Here is a 24,939-nt window from a genome sequence, read left to right as displayed (position 1 = left end):
ATGGCTATGCAACGAGAGATTACAATCATGTCTCACCAATTAAGTTAAACAAAAACCTGCAGAATAAATAGCAAGCCTATAGGAGGCATTCATATGACATCATCTGCAAGGGGCGCTAGTGGCACGGCAGTCGCCATGTTCATGGTTGCGTGCGTGGCCGCTGTAGCCAGCCACAGTATTTCACTTTTTATGATCCGCGAGTGTCTTTCGCGTCTCGTTGGCGATCATTTCTGTCCCACCTGTAAAAACGCGCGAGTGGATACGCAGTGAACTGCATGAAACATAAAAGAGCGGACATGCTGATAAGGTCTCAGTTTGTGCACGCATCGCCCAGTACAGGACTGCTGCCGTGCGTTTAATTCACCGATATCAAGGTCTCTTATGTGCGTGGCTTAAGTTCTGCAGAAGGCGAAAGAAATTGAAGTGCACAAATCTATGTCAGTGTGCAACTGTTGAACAAGTGGGTGAGCCTAAGAGCTGTGCGTGAGGGGGCCAATGGCTGGAGTACAGTTTTTGGAGAGATGAACAATTTGCAACGTGTCTGTTCACTTAACTAAATTTGTCATATCTGTATACTGAAAGTGACAAGTTACTAATGCTATTAGTTACCCAGCTCATCCAGGGCCACAACCACCCCAATGACAAGAGAAAAGGAAAAGGATTCCAATGCCACAAGTCGTCCCTGGTGTAAGCAAAAGCATGTCCCGTATATTTTGGTCGTACGAAGTTGACGCAGCACATGTCCCTACGCAGAAGCTTAGACACACAATGGTGACAGTGAAAGACAAGACAGGGAAGAAAAGGTTCCTTGGTGCTGTATACAGGATTCCTTGGACTGATTGTAAGCACGTGTACATCGCTGAAATGGGTGATTTTGACAAAAAAGGCTGAAGCAGCACAACAATGATACCGACAAGCAGCACGTGGCAACAAATGTGCTGACGGAACATGTAGTCTCCTTGCCTCGTGCCATTACACTGGTGGAGATAGCGTAAAGATAACTGGACAAGAAAAGAACAAGACAACGAGGCTTTACCTGGAATCTCTTCATATTCAGATGACAGTGCGCATGCTTAATTGTAATGAAAGCAATCTACCCTCAATTATATACCCACAGCTTACGTCATATCCTAAATGTACACACTCAACTTTCACTTCCATTCCTTCATTGTGAACAATGCCCCCTGCAACGGGGCTGAAACGTCTGCTGTCTCAACGACTGGAAGGTGCTTGCTACTTTTCTGCCATGAATATTCCCAACCAGATGGGTTTCAGTCAAGCACAATTTCAGAGAGTGACAGGGGATGTGCCAGGAGCAATGGTTGGTGTCAAAATGAATCTGAATAAGATGAAAGCGACCGTGAACAGATCGGCAAAAGAGCAACAATTTAGGGCAGGTAACAAGGTCCTGAAAGTGGTTGAGGGGTGCACCCATCAAGGTGAAGTAGTCTCACCAGGTACAGAGCGAAAATTTAAAAAATAAGAATAGATCAGAGCATTTTCAAATCATTAGCAATAACCAATGCATTTTCACACTCTGAAGCTAACAAAAAGGCTAGAAGCGAGAGAAAGGACAACATGCAAAGCAATGAATGGGAAACAATAGGCATAACACTGAAGAGACTCTGAAATAATTTTGATGGCCATAATCTAGAGCAACAGATTTATGGAGATGGTCTTTGCGAGTGAAATTTAAAAACTTTGGGTGTACCCTATAATACACAAATAATTTTTAAAAATTGCTGCTTGCAACTAATTAGGGCGACACATCAACGCACATTCCCCCTACCCGGCTGATGTAGAGTAGGTAATCTAGGTGAGCCTTTTCAATGGGCGTGCCCTGGTGATGTGGGTGGGATAGGGAACGGCGGGGTGCAGTCACAACCTGCTTATTATTATTATTTTTTGGCACACCGGAGCATATCAGCTGAGGGGGGAGAGAAGAAACACCATTTTCCACTGCCGATATATTCGGTCTTAATGAAGCTAGCTTAAAAATTTTTCTGGTGCAGTGATGACTGATGGAATACCAACTGCTCATGTGCTTTTCCTGACCTCAGCGTATAACACTTCATGGTTCCTTTAAGAGACAAAGAAAACAGAGTAGGTTAGGAATCAGATGTGAGTTGAGGAAATTTTAGGCACAACTAAAAGAAAATGAACATTGGCAGGACATTCAATGCAAAGAGCTGATAAGCAATGGCCGGTCAGGACATGTAAGTGGATACCAAGCCAAAGAAAATGCAGTAGGAGGCGGCAAGGAGTCCAATGAAACGATAAGCCCAGGAAATTTACTGGGGCAGAGGTGCAATGTTTGTGTTGCCTGCAGGTGCTGAAAAAAGGCATGAAGTGGAAAGCTGTGTCAGGTGGGTATCAGTTTGCAAAGTGGCATTTATACAGCATGCCTGCATCACAGCTTCAGGACTACAAAGCAGTGTGTAGACGGAACAACTAGAAACAGTACTGAAACATTGCCTTTCGAAAGCGCCCTACACCTTCTGCCTTTAAACTAGACTGCGATGCGTGGTGTGGGTGGCTCGTAGTGTAAAATGAAAGCACCAAGAAAAAGTGTATAGATGAGGCCCCCCCGGACTATGCATGGACTTCCTGACGTGTGCAAAGAAATCAGGAAAATTAAGTGTCGCAGCAGGTAAAATGGGAATGACAAACGATGGACAACACAGCGCCAAGCCCCGACTCTTGCTATCCTTCTGTTTCTACGTAGCTGTGCTATGCACATAAAAGCAAAGCTCCAGTGCAAGAGCAATATACTTGCAGCTAGGTTTGCAAAGCGCCAGCCACAGCACCAGCATCTGAGACACAGTCACACAGACTCATGTCAGGGCCAGTGCAGGGAGGAAAGAAGCCAGCAGACTCACACATATGGCCTTGTTGTCGATGATGTACTTCTTGAGGAGCTGCAGCCAAAACTGCTTGTCCCGCTTCAGCAGGCCCATGAACACGGGGATCTGGTTCACCCTGTTGCGCAGCTGCAATCACAAACAGTTCACTGCAGTTCCACACCAGCAGTAAAAAGACAAACATTTAGCAGAATGGCAATTCCGTCACTCTACATCACATGTATGAGCACAGAGACGCAGATTTAAAACATTCACAAAGGCAACTTACATCTTCGATGTTGTCCCCATACAGGAAGTCCATGATGACAGAGTTTGCAATGCTCTCGTGAGGCGAGGATTCCACCTGCAGATCCAAGCACCTACTTAAGCACTATGCTTAGGTGCATACAATAATGCTGAGGCATTGCGTAAACCACCACAGCAAAACCACACACGGTTTTGCACACAAATTCTTGACCGATGCTTTTTGCAATCACTCATCACAATATGCTCCGTTACTGTCACCACCATCATTTATACGTAATCTCCGGCTCCTTTGTATTCACCAGTAGGCTACGGCTAAGTCAACACCCTTGTTTTCCTAAGACCACTATCTTGTCATTGCAAATGCCGATTTTTAACCATCATGTTCATTTTTCACACACTGAGTGAAATGAGCAGACCTGAAACACTACACTTCTTTCAGGTATATGAATTTCAACTAGATGGCCTGTCATCTCAGAACTTGAGAGAGCACAAGCACGCGATAAAAAGAAGACAACACAGCGGTCAGTATTTGTGTTGTCCTCATATTTCTTCGCTGTGCTTGCAACATTTCAGACAGGGTGTTTTGCTGTCTGCACCACATAGATCTGCACTGCACATGCACGGGATTGAGTATGCAAACATGCTGCTGTGTGCTTCCATTTTCCGCAAGCCAGTTCAACCAAAAAATTTCCCAAACAGCTCCCTTTCACTGCAGCTGCCTGAGAAGTTAACTTTGCACAGTTCCCATTCTCATGCCCTTTCATGTATTTTGTGAGGTAGAGCTCACCAGTGTGCATTTTTCAATGCTGGAAAAGCACATATTCCGTGCTAAGAACTGAGAAGTCTTTCGCCTACAGAAAAGTGGTTGCTCCTGACACAAATACTGCTGCATACCCAACACTATGGCATGACAGGGGTCTAAAAAGCAACTTTTTTGCTGCTTATTTCACACACTGTCCTTCACTTCTACAAGCCAAGAGAAGTGGGAAACATGACTTCCACAGTTAATAATACATCATCTCAAGCAGCAACGCGTGGCCCAATGGTCTAAACTAGCTAACAAACAGGCCATGCATCTGGACTCTTTAGAACACTCCAAAGCCCACTTCCCTGCACAGTGTAAGTCCTTGCACCACGGAGGTGTGGCCTATCCTTGGGGCAAAAATTAGGCACAATGCTGAAACTTTTTGAGTCAGATTAATGTTGCAAGTCCATTCCATATGCTGCAGCCACACCAGAGGGATGAAGAACAGCTCCATCATGCAATTCCCCGGCAAGTTATGTGCAGAGGCCACACATGAGCATGAAGCCTCTGACACAAGTCTCCAGCACTGCACCTAACTTTTGCTCCAAGGACAGGTCATGGCGCCATGGTAAAAGGGCTTTTGCTGTGGAGGTGAGCTGGACACAAGTTTTGCTAAGGGTCTATCAAATGTGAAGTTTACCACAGCTGTTTGTTTACAACACCTGATTCAGAATCCGAAGGCGCCGCCTTTGAATCACGACAGTCATCCTCTCCATGTCCAGAGTCGCGGTACCATTGACAATGTCTGCCACCGCCTTCATCAACCTAAAACAAAGGCCATATTGTAAACATGATGACACAGACGCTCACTTCAACTATCATCAAAGCACCCATTGAATGGTACACTCTGGGGAAAAAAAAAGTGCAGTTCACTGGTGAAGGCAAAGATCATTACAAAAAGCAAGGTGCAGCCAAGTTATTTTCTGATTGCAGGTAAACGAGTTAAACAAAAACACCCGTCCTTTTGTTCCAAGCTCATTCTTTATGAGAAAAATAGCAACTTCCCTGTCGGGCTCCTGATCACCAGTTTGACTCGAGGTTGACTTAACAGCAACACAGTTTGATGCTTCGCTACCTCTCTTGTACAGCTAAGGACAAAATATTGTGGGATGCAGGCTTGCTAAAAAAAATTCAGAGGGGAGGCAAACCAGTCCACTGGAAAGCCTGGAAGCATAAGAGGGCATGCATGATCCATCTGCTGGAATGAATACAAGCTGGCCTTGTAGCAAGGCAACAGAAATAATTTTTTTTTCTGCAGACCTGCATCCTCTAAACTTTCATCTATGATTTCACACTGCGCAAAATAACATCTGTGATGGCATGAATCATGTGCCTTCTTATCCTGTGTATGGCTTTTTATCCAGGAGGTTCTGCTATTCGACAACAAACTTGAACCTGCTTTTGACAAGCATTCCACTGAAGAGCTAACAGGTGGCAACTATTTCTTTTCAGAGTACTGCCTTTCCTTGCCCCACTACAAAGTAAGCAAAGAAGCTCCTTTCGCAGAGAAACAGAGCGGGAAAGCAGACAGGCACCCCTGCTCAATCCATGGGCTTGCAGTGCTGGCTACCAACATGGCCTACAGGTTAATGAACACAGCCTGAAATGGAGGCAGTGAAACCCACCAAAATTTTAAATGCAGTGTCAGTAAAGGCACATCAAAGCTACCCACCTAGTGCCGCCGGTGCCATCAAAGGCATTAACTGCACATTCGAAGGTGAAACTTACCAACACAAGTGTGTGTTGCCAGCCATTCCAGACCCAACTATCAGGCTTCAATGCATGCCTGGCTCCCCTTATAAGATCTCTATATTAAGCCCAGCTTACTATCTTGAAAAATCTGTTGCGTCTAGGTAAACCTGCAGTTGCACAGTCTTGCTAGTATTAAAGGGATCGCCGGTTGAATTTTAGGCATCCAAAATCTTTTGCTGCAACAGAAACCTTAGTGCCCAAAGTGCCCAACACCACAGCTTTGTCAGAAATGCTGCAGATTTTTATGGAGAACGGTACGCTTGTTTTTGTGCATCCCGAGGATGGAAACCATGATAAGTGAGCACGAAAGCAATTGGACACCAGCGAAATTGAGGAGCCACAAACTAATTCTGGCTTGAGCCACTGCAATAAGAGTGTTTTCCATTTGGGTTAAACTGTTGCGGCATATATCTGTCGACAATTTTAGTGCACTGTGGGTACGGTTCTGTCTGAATGGACTGTCTAATGCAGAACAGTGTGCACCCTCTTAGTAACAACCGAAAGATAGTCAAACTGTGAAGCTTCTTCCCAGAACTTCATAGTTGAAGCTTTTTCTTCAACTGCGAAGCCGAGTCAAAAGCTGTCTATCTTTCTTTTATAGCCGTACGGCTGCATTTAGGTGGATGCTAATGAGTAACTAGTGATTACTCCCGAACTCAAAGCTCTTCAACGCGGTTACGATGAAGCACTGTTTGCCAACCTATACACTTTTTTTTTTGCATTAAATGAAGAGGCCACAAAGCATAAGAAAACAAAATAAGCGCTATTCATTTAATAACACATAAATTAATTTACTGCAAAATGTCACTACAGCTTGATTGAAGAGATTTGTCAGCGCCAAATAAAAATTACAAATCCACATTTCACTGGTATTAAAGTGCCAGGTTCTGTCCATACAAGGCAAGATGTTTCAATTTCCACCATGACCTCATGAGCAATGGCACATTTTGGTTAGTTTTCACTCCCTTCACTATAGCAACAACAACACTTACGCAGACTTGATCATTCTGAGCTTCTGTCTGGCCACATTCTCAAAGCCAAAATAAAAGCAGCTTTCTTTGTTCTCAATGAAGCTTGCCTTTACCTGAAAGAAAAAGAGAAGAGGAATGACTGAAAACACTGAGGCACACAAGCAGATTTCCACAAAGGCCAGAGAAAAATGTTACCAATGACACAAGGAACAAACACACACAAAAAAAAAGAAGCAGCATCACTTAGCATTGCCACATAATTGCCTGCTTGAGGGTGTACAGAGCTTTGTTTCTGCAAAAAAAAAAGAATAATTTTCTGTCTAAAGCACTTTGCAATAAACATACGGTTAAATCCGGATATAACAAAATCGAGGAAGGTCCATAGTTTTTTGCCACGTGCAGGTTTCCATTATATCCAGTTTTCACGCATTCTAACTTGGAAAAAGTGCATTTTGGACAAAAGTTGCTGTAGTGCCACTTGGTGTGACAATACACACGCAAAATCTGTGGAGACTGCTGCGTTTGCCATGCACAGGCGCCGATCGTACTGGTGCACGGCCCGTCGTGTCAACTGCGTTCGTTCGTAGTGACCACAGACATTCCTCTCATGATGGTTCGTGTTTTACGGTCGTGAAACTTTCCCATGGTTCGGCCAAATTTCAAGTAATGCAGCACTAGGTGCAGTCAGGGTGGCGAGTTCTGTATGTCATAGTCACCCGCTGCAACACCTCTGTTACAGAGTTTGCAAATACTGTATATACTCGTGTACAGGTCACACCCCCAACTTGGCAGATGGCAATTAGAAAAAAAAAAATGTCAGCCAGAAAAATTGTTTCATGTGTGAATAATTTTTCCCCGCACGGTACAATCTGCTGTTAGCTAACAGATGAAGATAACTGGCTACAACACTCGATATGGCCAGAGATGCCTCGTCCTACATGCCGCATCGACTCTGCCTGGAACTGCGAACACAAGGTGCCTCAGTGCTGCACACTCGTCATCTTATCTGCTCGGCCTTCATGCCAGAAAGGACAAAAAGTTATTCTGCGCACATGTTAGAATGTCTAACCTTGCAACCAGTTTATGATCAAACAATACCCTCATATTACAATGAACATATAAATGATTTCTGCAAGGCCTTCGACAGTGAGCATGCAGAAAAACAGGCCAGGCAAAGGCCACCTTACACTGATGGCCACGAGTAATGCAATGTAATATGTAGTATTTGAATCATTCACCGAGGCTGCACTAAATAGTCATAAAAATGTGTGTAGCAGCAAAACTGAGCGATGAATCATTGGGGTGCCGCTGTAGTCTGAAAAATTTTACAAAAAAATGCTGGTCCCATTTAAGTGCTGAACGCAGTTAAAACCATGGAAAAAAGTGCGGCCTTTACACAAGTACATACAGCATGCGTGCACGGGGGTGGCATTGAATCTCTTGTGGTCCACTCCATCCTATAAACTGGTGAAAACTTGGTGACCTTACAAACAGATCAACTCGCCTGATCTTGCCCATTGCTAGGTCTGTGGAAAGCACAGATGATCGGCAAATGTGCAACTATATGACGGTTATATTGCAAAACTTTATGCAGGCAGTTACGTTTTAAAACAACTCATTGATCATAAGAGTAAGCAAGCTTGGCAGGGTTACAATAACTCTGCCACAACCTCACTAGTCAACTGACTCATGCAGCCTAAACAGCTACCACATCGAACACAACAGTGAATGAAGAGGGTGTGGCTGGCATAGCAATGGCTACTCAAGAAAGAAAAAAGAAAAGAAAAATTATCTGTGGCTTACCACACAAGGCTCTGACAGAGGCACAAGTGCAGGCAGGAAGGAGAAGAAATATTTCACACCGAATAGGCCTTCCCCATTATCTGCCACTTCGGAAAAACCCTTTTGGGTGGCATTCTTAGGCTGCTGCCATACATTTCTCAAAACACTGCTTAAGTTTGACAAAAAAAAAAAATGCGTTTCAAGCCACCTGTAAGTGGATCCATATCAGTCAAGCTCTAAAACACTAATTACTTATGTTTCAATAAAACTAGGAGCTGGACTAGTTGGCAACTCATTCCTTGAAAGTGAAGGTCGAGCTACAAGGCAGACCACAGGGAAAAAGGACGACACGACAAAGAAGAACCTTTCGCCCTGTGGTCTCTTATAGCACTACCTTCAAAGAATTACTCATGCTTCTTGCAGAACTGCAGTGTGAAGCACGCAAGGAAAATAAAAGCAAATCAAAAAGAATCATTTTAGAGGGACAGAACACTGAATTTTAAGCCCCCAATTTTTTTCGGCACGAAGGAAAGCTTGCTATCTAAGATGCTAGATTCTGCAAGGATTTTGTTATAAATGCTGCAGACGATTTTTACCAAGAATTTTTTTAACGGTGCAAGAGCATTTTTATGTAGGCCGATAGTGGAAACCATAATCAGTGAAAACAATAGCGATTGCACGCTGGGTGAAGTGATGTACCAAAGACTAATGTAAATTTCATCCCCTAGATAGTGTTATGCGATTTTCAAAGCCAAATTAAAATTGTATATACAACGAGCATTTATAATTTGGCATTGAAAACTGCATAACTGAAACTGAAGTGCCATCTTGTGGTGAAGCTCTGCTATTATTAGTCTAGCCCACCATGTGACTACATCTTGGTAAAATATCACTGATTTCTGTTAAATGCACAGTGTTTTTCTTTCAGGAGAGTTCCTCATGTTTCATTAAAGTTTACACTCTCTCCAGTGTGCCCTTTATCAAAAGCAATGCACTCTTTGCATCGCCAAAGATGTGCTTTTAGCTTTTGTCACCAGAAGGCATCATTGTATTTTGAAGCGAAAAGCTTCACTAGGCTCGTCAACACCGCGCTTCACGTGAGCTGGAGGCCAGATTCGCCACTTCTGCGCATGCGCGAAACCGAGTGATGTCATGGCTGTCAACTTCACAATAAAAAAAATAAAAAAGCACAGAAAGGCGAATAAAAAAGAAATTAAAGAAATAAAATATCAGAAAAAATAAATAAAAGACAAACAGTGCGCCAGGAAACTCTCATACCTCAGTGGACACCCGAAACCGCGCGTAAGGAAAGGAAAATAAAATTGGTTTTAAGGAAAGGAAACGACGCCCGAGATCCACTGCACCGTAAGGGCCTTAAGGAAAATGAAATGAAATGAAAATTAGTTTTAAGGAAAGGAAATGCCTGTCTCTCATATCTTGGTGCACACCCGAAAGGAATGGACACCACAGCACATGTCTCTAAAGCAACCTTCTAAGACAGCACCGTATTCACTACTCGCGCGTCTCCTCCGCCTCCGTACAGGCAGTGTGTGGACGGCCGAACGCCTCCACCGTTATCATGGTGCTCCCAGTGCATTGTGCGCCAACTGCGACAGCCATGACGTCAATCCAAGCACAACTGCAGCTTTTCGCTTGTATATCCAGGCTTAACCAGAGCTAAGCCACTGCCTAATTTTTTTTCATCGCCAGGATGAAGTGGCAAACCATGGTCCACTAAAACTTTTGCTGACGCAGTCTAGTCACTGTGCCGTAACAACTTTAGGTGTGAAAATTGAAATGGATGCTACTCTATATTAAAAATGTCTAATTACTGTCTGGGGTCATCGGTAAAAATTGTCTACAACATCTCTAATAAAACTATTGCGGAATCAAGCACCTTAGACAGTAAGCTTTCCATTGCGCTGAAAAAAAGTGTGTGCTTAAAATTCAGTGTTCTGCCCCTTTAAAGGGACGCAGCCAACTTATCATTAGAGTTTGTGATTTCTCCAAGAACACCGTAAGCATATATGTACAGCAGCAAGTAAAACAAGATGAGCACAAGTCACTGATTAATGGAAAGAACTATTTTTTTGTTGCACCAGTTGTAAGTTCAGCTGTTTTATGGTCCAGCAGCACTACAGTGAACTCTCGTTAATCCTAACTTTCAGTTTACTTGCACAGACGCTCAAGTCCCATCGACATCAGGGGCATTAAAAGGCCTCATTGAATTCTCAACAAGCCATCAGCACTCTGAGATCGAAATATCGAGAGTTGACTGTACTTTACTGACTGCCTGGGCCTGATACAAACACTGAAGACTAAATTGGACGTAAATGGCACTTCGAAAACAAGAACATCATCATCAAAGCAAATGCCATGTTTTGGCACATACCATGCTGCAGAATGGGTCGTCCGTCTCAACAAACAACTTCTGCAGAGGAGAGACTGATGTGTCTGTCAGGTAGTCTTGCATTACTAACAGTGCTGCAATGTCTTCCCAAGCCTGCAAGGTTTAAAAGCAACGCCTTCTGTTTGTATCCCACACTGTTTAAAAACAGGCCACCCAAACAACAACAAAAAGAGGTAGGGTAGTTTCACAGGTACTGGATGCACAAAACACCAGAAAACAGCATGATAAATTTCCATCGTTCAACACACAATATTTTAGTAGCTATTCACTACTTTGAAGAATGGACTTAAATGAAGCATTAAGATATAACATTACCAGAAGCCTATTACAGTAGAATCTCGATGATACAAATCTCACCGGGTCAGTATCACCCAGAAATGAACAAAATCTGTATGCAGAAGCAAGGAAAGTGTACTCACTAGAAGCATGGTAAATGGCTGACGAGATTTATTGACGGCCGCGTACCACCACTCATTGCTCACGGTGGGCACTGTGTGACTAGTGATCTTGCATTGGTGATGTGCGAGCAGTGCTTGAAGCATTCACATCCACGAGTCACGAACGTCGCGCGACTGATTTTAGCTGATTCGTTACAGTTTCTCTCAGCTTTCCTAGGGCTCCAGGGCTATAACATACTGACCAAAATCGGTTGAGCAATGTCCACAAACCAGCCATGGTAACTCAGTGGTTAGGGCACTCGGCTAGCAAGATGAAGGACCCGGGTTCAATCTTGGCCGCGGCGCCAAGTTTTGATGGAGGTGAAATGCAAAAAGATACCTGTGTGCTGCGTGACGTCGGCGCTGTTAAGATCCCCAGGTGATCAAAATTATTCCAGAGCCCTCCACTACAGCACCTCTTCATCTCTTCCGCTTACCTTCATCCCTTCCCCCGACCCGACATGGCTGAGGTATCCACCGAGAAGTCACTGCACCTTTCATTTCCTCAAAACCAGCTTTTGTGTGCGTGACTCGAAAGGTGTGAATGTGCCCGTGGTGCTCAAGGGTGTGGTTGTGGGTCGCGCATGTGTATCGTCCGTAATGGTGCAAGAGTGCGTTTGGCACACCCGAAATTCTGCACACTGCATACAATGCACTTTGGCCAGGAAATTTCCCAAATGAGGATCATCCTGAAATTCATATCAGGTGTGACTGTATCATCGAGATTCTACGTATTTCAACTGTCTATCAACAAAGCTTTGCAAGGTAGAGAACTCGCGCTCAAGTGGGGCTTCACAGACCATTTGGCGTCACTGAATCTTTTGGTCTACCTTGAAACCAGCTCGATTCAATGGAGCCGTGTGCACTAATTCAAGCCAAGCTTATGAACTGGATCTTGCCAATTTGGGAACCTGTATGCAACAAGAGCAATTTTTAAAAAATCCAAAGTGTCAATGTAGTGGCACAATGCATGCATGCATTAGTTGGGACTAATTCTTGGATACCTTTTTTTTTATCACATGTCTGTGATTTTTATCACAGACATGTGATAAAACTTTTATCACAGCCCTACTGATGGCCACAATTATCTGCACTTCTTGTTCGTTGTAATAATTCTACTACAGCATCATTTGGTTCCGTAATCACCTTCACTGGTTCTCAATGGGCCCCGACGTTGTCAATGATTGCATCTACATCCAAATATTTTCAAAAACACTGCCACACCTTCCCTTGTGGAGTTCCTTTCGGTAAGAATTTTCCTTACAAAGAGCACATTACACCTAAAATTAAAAGCAACAGACGTTCACCGATTAGCTATCTGCACACAAGATGCAGTAATTCACAGCAAAAACGGCTGGTGATAAAAATAAAAGCTGCTAAGTTGGAAAGGTCAAAGTCAAACCTAAATTTAACTATCTCAAAGCCCTTTAACTGGTCAGATCAAAGAGCTGACAATCCTAGTCAATGCTAGGAAAATGTTTAGGCCAACCTCCACGTACAAGTAGTTGAGCCTCGTGCTGGCGCCTGTTCCTAGCAGGATGCACAGAGCTCCATGTGACCCCCCCTCCTCCATAAGTTAATTAGCGTGCAAAGGGCTCCGCTACGAAAATTTGAATTATGTGCTGTTCACCTGGCTTGCTCACATTGGCGGTCGCTTTTTCTGAGGAGTGGTAGACAGCGTGACAACAAACTTCCAGTAGCCCCCAGAGGGCGCGTCATACAGGAATCCGAAACTACAGGGCTGCTAGCACTTCGGTTTGCCGCTGACCAGCTGGCCGCGCGCCACTAATGGAGGCAGTATGGAGTGCAGTCTTCATTTTAGTGCAGATTAAAGGCCTTTACATAAGGTTTACGTACAGTAGATAAATCTGCACAGCACAACTGCCATACAGTGTGCAGAGCCCTTCAGAATATTACTGCCCTCTAGATTTTATGGTGTCTCCTCGCTACAATCTCTCACTGTCTGCAAAGTTGCTACTGGCCATAAAACACACTACAGTGAAACCTTGTTACAGTGAACTGGTAAAAAATCGTAAAATAGTTCAATATAGCTGAAATTCGTAATACAAAATTTCACCAAAAACTCGCACTGGAAAAGCTATACTTAGTCAGCAAAAGAACGGCAACTGGGAGAGACCTCTTCTGTAGCTTTAGTACTGTTTTGGAGCCGCTTGCGGCATTAGCGGAGGCCGCAAAAAACCTAGTGGCAAATGCTAGTTAGGTTCGCTTCGCTGCACAGCATCGCAGCACATGGCAGCAGTAGGTCAAATGCTTGCTAGGGTGGCTTCCTTGCATTACAGCGGTGTTGTGTAAAAATTCCAACGCCAGGACGAAAGCTCTTGCCGTTTTCATTACCTCCGCTTCATGACAGCCAATCTGAGCAGAGGATAGCTGCTGGAAAGCTACAACAACCGACCGTGTAGTTGGTTCTGAGGCACTATCGACGAGTGTGTGAGGCGCAAACGAGTGCCAACCACCTGGCTACCAGCTGTTCTCACGGCAATATCTTCTACAACACTATTGGCAAATGCGAGATAAGGCGAAAACCGTGGTGTGAACTCTTGCCGCTCCACCACCAGTCACCCATGTAGTGAGGCAAAGCCTGCTGCCTGCTAACAGAGTGGGCATAGCTTGGCACTCTGCAGCTCTATATATGAAGTAAGAAATGCACGTGTTTGTTAAAAATATTTAGGAACAGTTCGATATAGCCAATAATTTGTAACATCAGTGTTTGTTGTAAGGAGGTTTGACAGTACGCTTCCACCTTACCTTAAGCGGGGGTCCCCTGAAAGCCAAGTACACCAGGCCATGGTCATTCTCATCACAGGGGTAGAGCACCACAGTCTCCAAGGAACCACTGATTGGTGGCACTGCCTTCTGCCAGGGCCGAGAGAATGGCTTCCTGGGGCCCTGCAACCACCAAGACACGCATCACCACTTGCAACAAATGCCGAAAGCACAGCAGGCACTACCCATGTCTGTGGTCAGTACACACGTCACATGGTCACCAGGACCCACATAAAGGTGGTACAAGCGAAATCAAGCCCAGATATTCCGAATTAAGGGTTATATCGAACAAAAAAATTATCCCCTTAAAAATCCTGTGCACAAGTACCGGAAAGTCTCGCAGTATATCAAACTCCAATTTCGTCGGTCATTGGATATATCAAATGGCACCCTGCGCCCCTGCAGGTGGCGCTTCTCCTAACGGCACTAATTGATCACATTTCTTGCATGGAAACGGGTCAGCTATGTGACCTGGGGCACCTGTTGAAAGCGCTAGTGCTGTGAAACTGCACGATGAAGTGAACGCGGGCTGTGCTTGAGGGTGGCCTTGAGTCTCTTGTACTCATTTCCCACGCCACTTTGCTGTAATGCGGTGAAGCCAACCCAACTATCTATAGCCTAGCACGCTTCGCTTTTGCAGGCGTTGAAGAAATCAACTGTTCCCCAATTTTAATGAGCGATTATTCTATTTATAGTGCACTGGTAACAGAAACAAACATCTTATGACAGAAAACAGTCTGCTGCCAGCATGCCGCCGGGCAGCACATCCCTGCGAGCCACTGCAAAAGCGCATCATTAGCATGGGTGTAATTTTTTCTAGCTTCTAGGTTATAGAGAAGCTTACAGTATATTGTCACTTTTTTATACCATACAGAATTATCCAACTATTTCGCAATCCCCTTCAATTTCGATATATCCGGGTTCGACTATACAACTTTAAAGCAACACCAACAGAAAGAGCACTTTTCTATTGGGCTAAATAAAAAATGCGCAGAAACAAAGCCCAAGTACAACCAGTGCACAAGTACAAAAACAATGGTCATCAAAAGCAAAAGCCACAGCACAGCTTCCCTACCATTCTATGTACGTGCATTTAGCCCAACATGATTCAGTAGTGCCAGTTGCACCAGCCACAAACATAGCACACAGACTTCTGGAGCATGCAACAGCCCCTTCATGCATTCAGCAGCCCACAGTTTGTCAAGGCCACATTAGAAAGCAGTGCGGCTCTAATCTACTCTCTTAAATCAGAAACAGAGAAACCATCCTCTCTTCTGGGCTGCGGCACAGACTTCATCAGTTAGTAGTTCCCCGCAGCGAATTTGATGCCCAATAAATGCCCTCATTAAAGTTTAGATACACGTAATCCTAGCTATGGTCAATGAACACAGTTGGACTTTGAATTTCAATGCATCCTGCCATAGCCAACTGCAATACATGCTATATTTCTATGAACTACACTTTTTACTTTTTCTTTCAGGTATAGAATATGGTGCCTCATGGAAGTAGCTGATAAGACACTGCACTCTAGCTCTGCTCCAAAGTTTCTGCCAGGCAGCTGCAAAACTCTTCACGCTATATTGTCCATCTTAGAAAAAAAAAAACAGTGCAGAAAGATGAAATGAAGAAGGAGCAGACGCACACAAGCGCTGGTGAAACGAAGTGAAATTTGTTTGGACCTCAAGTCCTGTCAGAATTTCACAGGCCTCTGAGGAGCACAGTTCAATGTGGTTCTGCTGCCATGGGGCTCCATGCGTCACCTTCTCACTCACCATACAAGCTTGCTGCGTGTGAACACCCAGAGATTACTGAATTTATTTTTATAGGCCTGCCACAATTAGCTTTCTTGTGGCAAACTTAACCCATGTACGCTGAAACTTCAACAGTTTGAAAAAAATTGAAATATTTTTTTCATATAAAATGCTCTTCATTTCAGAATTCAGACTCATTCATTAGTTGGTGGCAATATTTTTCTCAACACCAAGTTTTGAGCCAGCATACAAAACAGATAGCTAGACAAATACGCTACCTATTATGTGTGGTAAAGCTTTACAGATATTTGATATCAACTTTGAGATCACATTTCTAATCATGCGTGGTGGTTTTCTTATGACAATGCGCAAAAATTAATTGCTTTTCTTGAAGAATCACAAGGTGGCCGATGTGGCTGAATCTAAAAAATGGCATCCAAGGAGTGGCGGAGCTTCTGAACACACACAACACGCTAAACTGAAGGCATGCAGCCCAACCTCTGCACAGGAATAGTTTAGAGCCTCTTCAACCTATGCTAGTGGATGCAAGCTTTCACACAATAAACCTTTAGAGTTACTGGGCAAAAAAACGATGTCCTACATTGTAGGACACTGCACACACTGTGAACAGGGGAGGGGGAAAGCCTCAGGGTGCTAACAAACATTTCTAGAAAAGGACTTGTCTGGGTGAAGACAAGTCCTCTTGTCGAAACGCTGGCCATTGAACTGATGCTTTCCCCCTCCCTTTGTTCACGTTGAGTGTATCAAGAAACCATCTGCCTGCCCTCTGTCTATGTAGGACGCTAGGCCTATACAGGTTAAAAACAATCACAGTGCGAACAGTTTTCTGTTTAAGCGAGCAGATGACGTGGGTGTGGACTCACGTGTCATGCGGGACCACAAAGAATTTGTACATTACTTCCCTTATCGGCCAGCATGATCCACAGCTGACTGCACTGAACCAACATTTTGGGAGAAACTACAGATTACATACACTGGCACAAAGAAACTTCCCATAATGCAGAATAAAAATAGGCGAGCCTCAGAAGCTAGTTCTCTTGACACTAAAATGCATTTGCTAGGAGCGAAGAAAATGACAGTCTCCAGGCACAAACTGAATACAAGGCATTGATATCGGGGGAACGTACACAGTCGTTCCCTGTTAATATGGATGACTCGAGCTATAGAGAGTTTTCCTGGAGACCAAACTTTTTCTGCATCTTAATGCCTTGTTAATATGGAAACTCGCTGTCTAGGCAACGTACAGAGTGAAAATGCACAGAACCCACTGGGGCCCATTTATTTTTGTCATACTAACATGGACAGGAATGACAACAAACCTTAATTTCCCCAACTGGATATTTATTTCCCTGTATTTGAGTCCAGGACACCAGTGAAAGGTATACTGCAAAAGCGTAAATGCCTGAGTGATTGCCTCTTTTTTGTGGTTCCATGCTAAACATTACCATGGGAGCAAGTCAATGCGCGTCATATTGCATGACAGCTGGACAGGATATGCTCTCTGCAGCTTGTGCTATGTTGAGAGCCAATCATGTGTAGATAAGTAACGTCAGTTCTTGGAATGTGGAACACCGTGGTAGGAGACACATCACCATGCCATGAGATGTCATCACATGCCTCATAGACCACTATGTGTTCCAGACTGCACATCATTTTAAAGATAAAGGCTGCTAAGATAATGCCCACGAAGACCCCAAAAACTGTCTCTAGTTTACATTTAATTGCCGACCTGTATGCACAGAAGCATACTTTAATCATAAAATTATTTCCATTTTTTTTTGCTCACAATTCACTATTACAGCCAGTTTGCTTTATTGAGTTTCTGGGAATTAAAGTGCCCATATTAACGATGCACAACTGCATACACAAACTTGTGGGCTTTCACAGTGTACATTTCTTCATGTCTGCCAACTTCAAACGATCCTCTTTTGAATGCGGAAGCTGCCCAGTGCAGCATGAAATGTATATATATTTTTAGGCTTGCTTTCTGCCAGAGCAGGCCGCTGGATTAGTTGATGCTATACAATTCAATAAATGGCAGTGCTCGTGGTACAGGAACAATAACACATATACACACAAGCCTTTAACCTTATCCCACATACTACTACAACAGTGGAAGAACAGAAGCAATTGTGATTGTGTGCCTTCAGGCATACCTTCAAGAATACTTACTGCAAGCAAAGTTCTCAGCTTATGGGCCACATCTTTCCCGCCCTTTGTACGACATTGCCTATAGGAATGCTGATGCCAGTCAAAACAACACCCTCGTGCAAGAGCAACAGGCAGCTAGAAGTATCAAGGCACTTGTCAAGAACTCTCTTATTCACTGCCTCCTCCACACAACCTACCTTTGACAGAATCTTCCGCTCAAATGGTTCCAGGGCCTTCAGAACATCTGCTGGGGAAACGCTGCCAGCTATGATCACACAGAGGTTCTCAGGACGGTAGAAGTTCTTGTGGTACGCTCTGACCTGTGGGTTAACACACCGTAAACAGTTTTTTATTAGGGGTCAGCAAATATTCTGAATTTCGGTTACAAACTGAACGTGTTTGGTATTCGGTTCACACTCGATTCGAGAAATGAATATTTCAGAATTTCTGAATATTCAACAGCAACCGAATTCTGCCAACTTTAATAAATATGAGCATGGAAGAATCACAGTAACTGGGAAAATTATCCGAGAGTTTAAAGTGTCAGAAAAGCAGTACAAAGGTGTCTTCTTTGTTTTCTTCTTAGTCATTTATAGCATGGACCAGCCATATTCAGACTCTTTGAACTTCGTGCAAAATTTTCCAAGTGGGATTTCTCCCACGACACTTGAAAACAAGATGGCTAACCACCCACGTCGAACAATCAACACGAAAGTGCGCTTTTTTTAAAATCCTTCCATAATGTGATTCATACTTAACACCCACGCCTGTGGCTCTTGTCTTGTCCCCTTCACAACTCTTCTAGCAAGAGCTCTGCCAACTTACTTTGGTCAATTGAAAATGCGGGAAAGCCCACTTGTAGAGTTCTGCACAGGGTCCTGAAGCGAGGCAGAGTCTAGGTGTCATCGGCAGGAAAAACGACCAAGTAAAAATCCTGCCTACTGCGAGAAGCATTGCAGATCACGGGGCCCCTGTTGCTAGGCCAAAAAATAGCCAGGTCGCAGTTTCGGTTTCTGAACTGAGCTATCAGCCGCGCATTCGTCGGCCGTCTGAACCCAGCGGTGCGCTGCTTTAGGGCACCAACTGGTGTATAGCTGGTCATTTCTTTTGCTTTTTTAGAAGCAGTCTTGCCATTATTATGACAATGTGCGCTCCTCTCGCTACGCGTCAGCATTGGTTCTTTCAGTATGCCAAAACTGCGGGCTCATCACGGGCTTTCGGGCATTTCTTTCGGTCCCTTAAATGACCTAATTAATCAGGTTTTACGACCCATCATGTTACCTTTAGTTGTGTCATGTGCCAATTCATGGATTTTATTTTGTCACTCACTTTGCATGACCACATTACAGGCTGCATACTGCTATGCCGTCTAAGCAGGCAATACACATACAATTCTGTGCACGCAATATTTTTTTTTACACGAAGCTGAGTAAGGGTAGTTTTGGGTTGCAGAAACCATACATTACTGGAAAAAAATTAAACAATGTTTTCTTACATCTTTTTCTGAACTTTTTTTTTCATACTGAACAAATATATTTGATCTGATATTCAAAGGCATTTTTTTATTTCACATGTTCATTCGATTCATATTTGAAAAATTTGAATATCTGCACACGTCTAGATTTTATACAACCTCATTTCACTGTTTTTCACTGCACTTCATTCAAATTATGCACTTTGATTTGAAAGGGTCTTTTAAGCTAGCTGGGTTACAAATGGCTTAAGAACAGCTTTAGCAGACACAAAGCAACAAGTTCTACTCCTTTGTCATATCCAAGCTTTGGGTTAAAAGTTCACTTGTACAAGTTTTAGAATAAAGGCCACACTGTCTCCATGTTCCTCCATGCTCAACAAGCAAGCAATTTTTCTTTCTTTGTATTCCAAATGTCTATGCGAAATTGATTCCCATACTCTGAGCATGGGACTAACGCATTTGCAAATCTTCTTCTTTTAAACTGAAATTTTTATCTGCTGTCAAACAAGCCACTATATTTACCCTAGTTGCATAACGTTAACCAATCTGTGAATAATCACGCCCAGGGCTAGGTGAAAACCCAGCTAGCAAAAAAGAAAGAAAAGGAAGGGTGGGAATGATGCCAACGATGTTACTACAGAAAGCCTTCCCTTAAAGCTGCGCTGCAAATCATGTCTCCTGAACGTCAGTGATGGTTCTCTGCAGAATTTAAGCGAGCTGTCTTATGCACGGAGGTGTCAAAAAATTGTGCAGTAACGTGAGAGTTCAATGTTGCCAAAATGTGTGCCAGATTCTAGAGAAAGCAGCAAGAGCACCATTTCGTGCGCAGTACAACAATGCCAAGCTTTCTGTGTACCTCCAGAGGATTAATGCTACTAATGTACAGTCTTTGTCAAAAGTAACCAGGCTGCATGGTTTGATTCTAGCTCGTACAGTGGAACCCTTACAGCTTCCCTGAAGCTGAAATGGTCGTTAAAGGGAAGGACTGGGGATCTTCTTAACTTCCAACACCTTTTGAGCTTTAGGAAAGCCACAAAGGCTCCACTATACAAGCTAGAAGCAAACCACGCAGCCTGGTTACTTTTGACAAAGACTGTACATTGGAGATGCTTCAAAGGTTGCGTGCATCAGCAGACCTTTGATACAACGAAATTAGGGTGTTTATGTTTCCCATGTGCTAGTGTGCATTCCTCATATTCACCTGTTGAGCTTGCACACAGTGCAACGTTTCTGGTGACGAGTTGCTCACGGTGCCGCTGGAGCTCTGATATGTGACGCATGCTGTGCTGGTTGCCTTAACTGAACATTGGCAGCTTTCACTGGTTGCTGACTTATGCAGCGTTGCAAATTTTTTTTTTTTTTTAGTTCCCTAAGTTGGAGGTCAACCTATACGACATGTCAGGCAATATGTAAGTGAATATGATAGTGTCCCCCACCAAATTGTCTTGAGAAATTTAGATACTACTCCATAAAAAGTGAAATGTATCGGTAATTTTTCAGCTAAAACAACACCATCCATTTTGGTGGTACCAGTGGAAGCAGCCAGTAAGGGGATTGTTCCAGTATTTTACAGCACAGTAAACTATATAGTACTGTATTTACTTGCATAATTCGCACACTTTTTTTCTTTAAATTAAGGCTACAAAAAGGGGGCATGAGTAAATTACGCTAAGAATTTTTGAGCACATGCTAAAAAATTCTACAAAGGTGATAATGTGCAATATATACTGTATGTTACCAGCTACACACCAACACCTCATCAACTCAGACCCCTCATTGGCCAAAAAAAAAAAAAGTTGGCTCCGAATATGAGACATGTACCCCCTCCCGCACAATCCAACCTTGCGTAGTTCCCCATGGGATGGCATGACACGCTCCATCCATGGATGCCACGCTCCATGGGATGGCATGACACGCAGCCATCCCATGGGGATGGCACGCAGCTCAAAGCAATTAACGAGCAATGATACAAACCCAAAGCCAGCAGTTGAAAACAAAGGGAGATCAAAGGCAATAAAACAGTGCCCTCTTGCGTGCAACCTGGCTGACTAGCAGCAAACCGAACAGCAAACGGTTCGGTAGTTTCGAATTCCAGCGTGTTCCAGAGGTTGCCGGAAGTTTGCTCTTGCAACAGTTCATCCAAGGAAAGTGACTGCCAGCGCTAGTGAGCCGGGTAAACAGCGCACAATTCTTCCCCTCGCCAGTCACTTTTCACAGCCGCATGTGGCAACGCGACTGTGCTGACCTTCCCAAACCTGCCTCACATGCACCCGTGTGCATACTGGTGGTCTGGCACAGCAGAGAGCGTAAAATATGCAAGTTTTTTTTTTTTATAAATCCAGGTAATCAATTAGGGGTATGCAAATTACACGAGGCTGCTAATTATGCGTGTAAATACAGTATTAGGTTTGAATTTTTCTATGACAGATGCACAGAGCAGGACGTAACAATTACTGGCACACAACAGCCCAATTTGGCAATAAATTTCTTCAAAAACGTCGAGCCTGTGACGAAAGACGCATCCAAGAGCGCAACAAAACACTTGACAAGACAGGAAAAAAGGAAACATAGGACTGTACCCCTGCTTTGCCCAAAATTGAATCTTGCACCGTACGGTTGTGCTTCGAACAAGACACTTCATGCCTGCGCCAATGTCTCGCTTCTGCTGCCTACGATGTCTCTCACGCCTTCACATAGCTCCCTTCCCAAGGAAAGCCCCTTCGCCCCTCCCGGGAGAAGAAGAAGGGTGCTGCATGCCTTCTGGTTGTTGGTGCTCTCGCGGAGGTTGCGCATGAGGCCCCCCGTCTCGTAGCGGTAGCCACAGGGAGCAGGGTACAGCGTGCGCAGCAGGTTCAGCATGCACAGGCTCTCCCCCGTGTTCTCGCGCGCCTGCATCTCACAGTAGACCACACCCGCATTGTCTCCTTCCCCATTCACGTGGTGCACCTCCGTGATAAAGGCCGCCTCCTGCACACACACACAAGCAGCGGCACAATGTGGCAGCACTGGGGCTACTCAATGCGACACAGCTTTCCTTCCCTAGGTGGCCTCATATTGCCCTTATAACACGGACTCTTGTCAAGAACAGATAAACTGGAACCACTTCAATTATAATAAAATCAATCACAAACAATTTCATCTGTCCAGCAAGCTCTACAATTACAAAAGAAAAAAAAAAACATGAGAGGGAAATTTACCATCAGCTCTCCCATCTAAATGCAAAAGAATGAATATTCCTTTCTAGCAAAAGCTAACACGTTTTGGCAGGCTAGTTGGTTAAGCACCTTGAATAAACAGCGCGAACGAAGACGAGCACTGTCGTCCGTTTTCTTGTCTTTTGTGCTCGTCTTCTTTCGCGCTGTAGCAAAAGCTAAAAATGAACACCACTGTGCTAGACGAAGGTACACTTTACTAACTGCCAACTGCAGGTATTGGTTCAATGTGCTCAATATTGCAGCAAAGATGTCCGTCCTTAATTGTCATCAAAATCCAGTATTTTGAAAAATCTAGACTGCTCAGTCCACAGTGTGGTAGCTCCAACTAAAACCAATAAATGGTTATGGTTAGAATAAGCTAGGCCACTAAAAACAAAACTAACTGCTTCATTACGTTTTATTCCACAACACGGACTAATTTTTTCTGCTTAAAAAAGTAGGAATATCATGTAATCATAGAAAGTTATGTAGAACTTCCCAACATTTTTTACATTATTATTAATCTGCAGCACCTCCTTTCATTACTGGACGTCTTCTACTCATTACAGAGAGTTGTACCAATATATTGAGTGAAAATTCCAGATTGTCATGGATTGCCATTTACCTCACAGGGATCACAGAGAGGTGATGACGAGCTACTTATGACATCAATTTTAGTAGCACAACCTGAAACTACCTTATGGCAAGTGTTCTATACCATGCCAAAATTTAAGTTATGGTTTGTCGCCAACATGAACAGTGGCACATAAAAAATGGCTGCCTGGTCTCTGCAAGCGCAAGGTAGTGCGTGGAAACAGCTTGTGTAACTCCAAACTGCAGCATGTTGCTACATAAACCGAGAGGCAGGCCTCTATGCTCACTTCAGCATAGACTGAACACATCCAACACTGACAGAGCAGGTAAAGCACAACTGCAAGCAAGTGAAGTTTTGCATGCACTTTTATAAAACTTTGTCTCAGACATAGGCCATCTAGGAATCCCTCAATGACTACAATGCCACTGACCACAGTGACCGATTTAAAAGGACAATGAAGTTCAACATCTTTAGGACGTACCCAGCACATTGTGCACAAGCTTGGACACTCTCCAAGAAATAGTTTTCAAGTAGGTCATTGCACTTGGTAACAGCTTTCTGTGGCACTGAAGCCAAGGCTCGAGGACAGAAACACAGGCCTCAGAGTATTTTTCTCCGCCACCTTGTTTCAGCTGTAAAGGCCAGTAACTACTTTTTTTTTTACCTTAACATAATATTATGAACTAACAGTCATATCATTATTAAACTTTGTTTTCTTTGCAGTTCTTGCTGGTTTTCTTGAGCGCTGCAAAAGGTCCCGGGTCAGTCTGGCCCATAGCAACTGCAAACCAGCTTAGGGGCCGAATGCATGCTTTTCTGAGAGCTTCACTCCCTGACCTCAGAAGCAAATGCACTAGCCTCCATCAGTCTTTAATGAGGAAAGAAAAGAGAGGGGGAGTGGGCCAAAAGAAGTGAACAAAAAGGAAAGAACCCTCACTGACAGGCCGGACCACTTGGGTGGAGTAACACATGGGCCGAGGCCCCTTCCCTTCCCTGCCTAGCCTTGGGCTGCAGAGCCACAGAAAGTTGTCTGCGATTACTGTATGTCCTGCCCTCTCTGACCAGTTGGTGATGTCATTTGTGACACCACACTATAACCCTGCATGAACAGTAGCTACACAAGAAAAGTGACACTGCTACTCTTTTTCTTTAGTACATAACAAGAGGACTCCAAAGTGAGGCTCATATGAAAATAGTACCAGAAAAATAATACTGATCTTAATAAGAGTCAAAAACCTCAAGGCATCAAACCAGTGGCAATAGTATTACACATCATAGCATTCACTCCTACAATACCATGCTTCGGTTACCAGTGTCGATGTAGTGAATACATCAACACTGGTAACTATTTTTGTGTTACATAAATAAAAATCATTGAAGGGAGGAACCAACATTTACTAGATCCGGAAGCAGGTGATTGGAGCAGGATGGGTGCAGTCCTCAGTCCAACACCCCTGTGATTTATGGAGCTTGCTCTAACAACTCACAGCAATACCCGAAATAAGCTGCTTAGAAAGAAATACGCAGGCAACTCTAAGACAACAACCTGCTTTCTTTCTCTTCTTCAGAGAATTTCCAAGACCTTCATGTGCAATATCCAGTCTCAAATTCAGGATTTCATACAAGGCTTCTTCAAACACTCGCCATCATCACCCGCATCAGTACGTCCACAGCAGGGCAAAGGCCTCTCCCATATGTCTCT

The 24,939-nt window shown here is 43.8% G+C and overlaps 1 protein-coding gene across 1 annotated transcript in view; it reads right to left on the bottom strand.

The window, feature by feature from the left end:
* LOC149355425 (uncharacterized protein C05D11.1-like) overlaps positions 1–24,939 on the bottom strand; it is a 66,616-nt gene that overhangs the window by 33,685 nt on the left and 7,992 nt on the right. Inside the window, exons 4-11 of the mRNA XM_089583786.1 lie at positions 22,206–22,415; positions 18,172–18,294; positions 14,034–14,174; positions 10,810–10,920; positions 6,657–6,748; positions 4,575–4,677; positions 3,130–3,204; positions 2,880–2,990 (exon numbers count right to left, since the gene is read on the bottom strand). Of these exons, the coding sequence (XP_089439912.1) occupies positions 2,880–2,990; positions 3,130–3,204; positions 4,575–4,677; positions 6,657–6,748; positions 10,810–10,920; positions 14,034–14,174; positions 18,172–18,294; positions 22,206–22,415 (966 nt within the window). The remainder of the gene's footprint in view (positions 1–2,879; positions 2,991–3,129; positions 3,205–4,574; positions 4,678–6,656; positions 6,749–10,809; positions 10,921–14,033; positions 14,175–18,171; positions 18,295–22,205; positions 22,416–24,939) is intronic.

Source organism: Amblyomma mixtum, chromosome 3, assembly GCF_055824585.1.
Source record: "Amblyomma mixtum isolate Tamu chromosome 3, ASM5582458v1, whole genome shotgun sequence".
NCBI classification, from domain to species: Eukaryota; Metazoa; Arthropoda; class Arachnida; order Ixodida; family Ixodidae; genus Amblyomma; species Amblyomma mixtum.
Note: the sequence above shows the minus strand (reverse complement) of the source record. Positions and strands in the feature narration are given on the sequence as shown.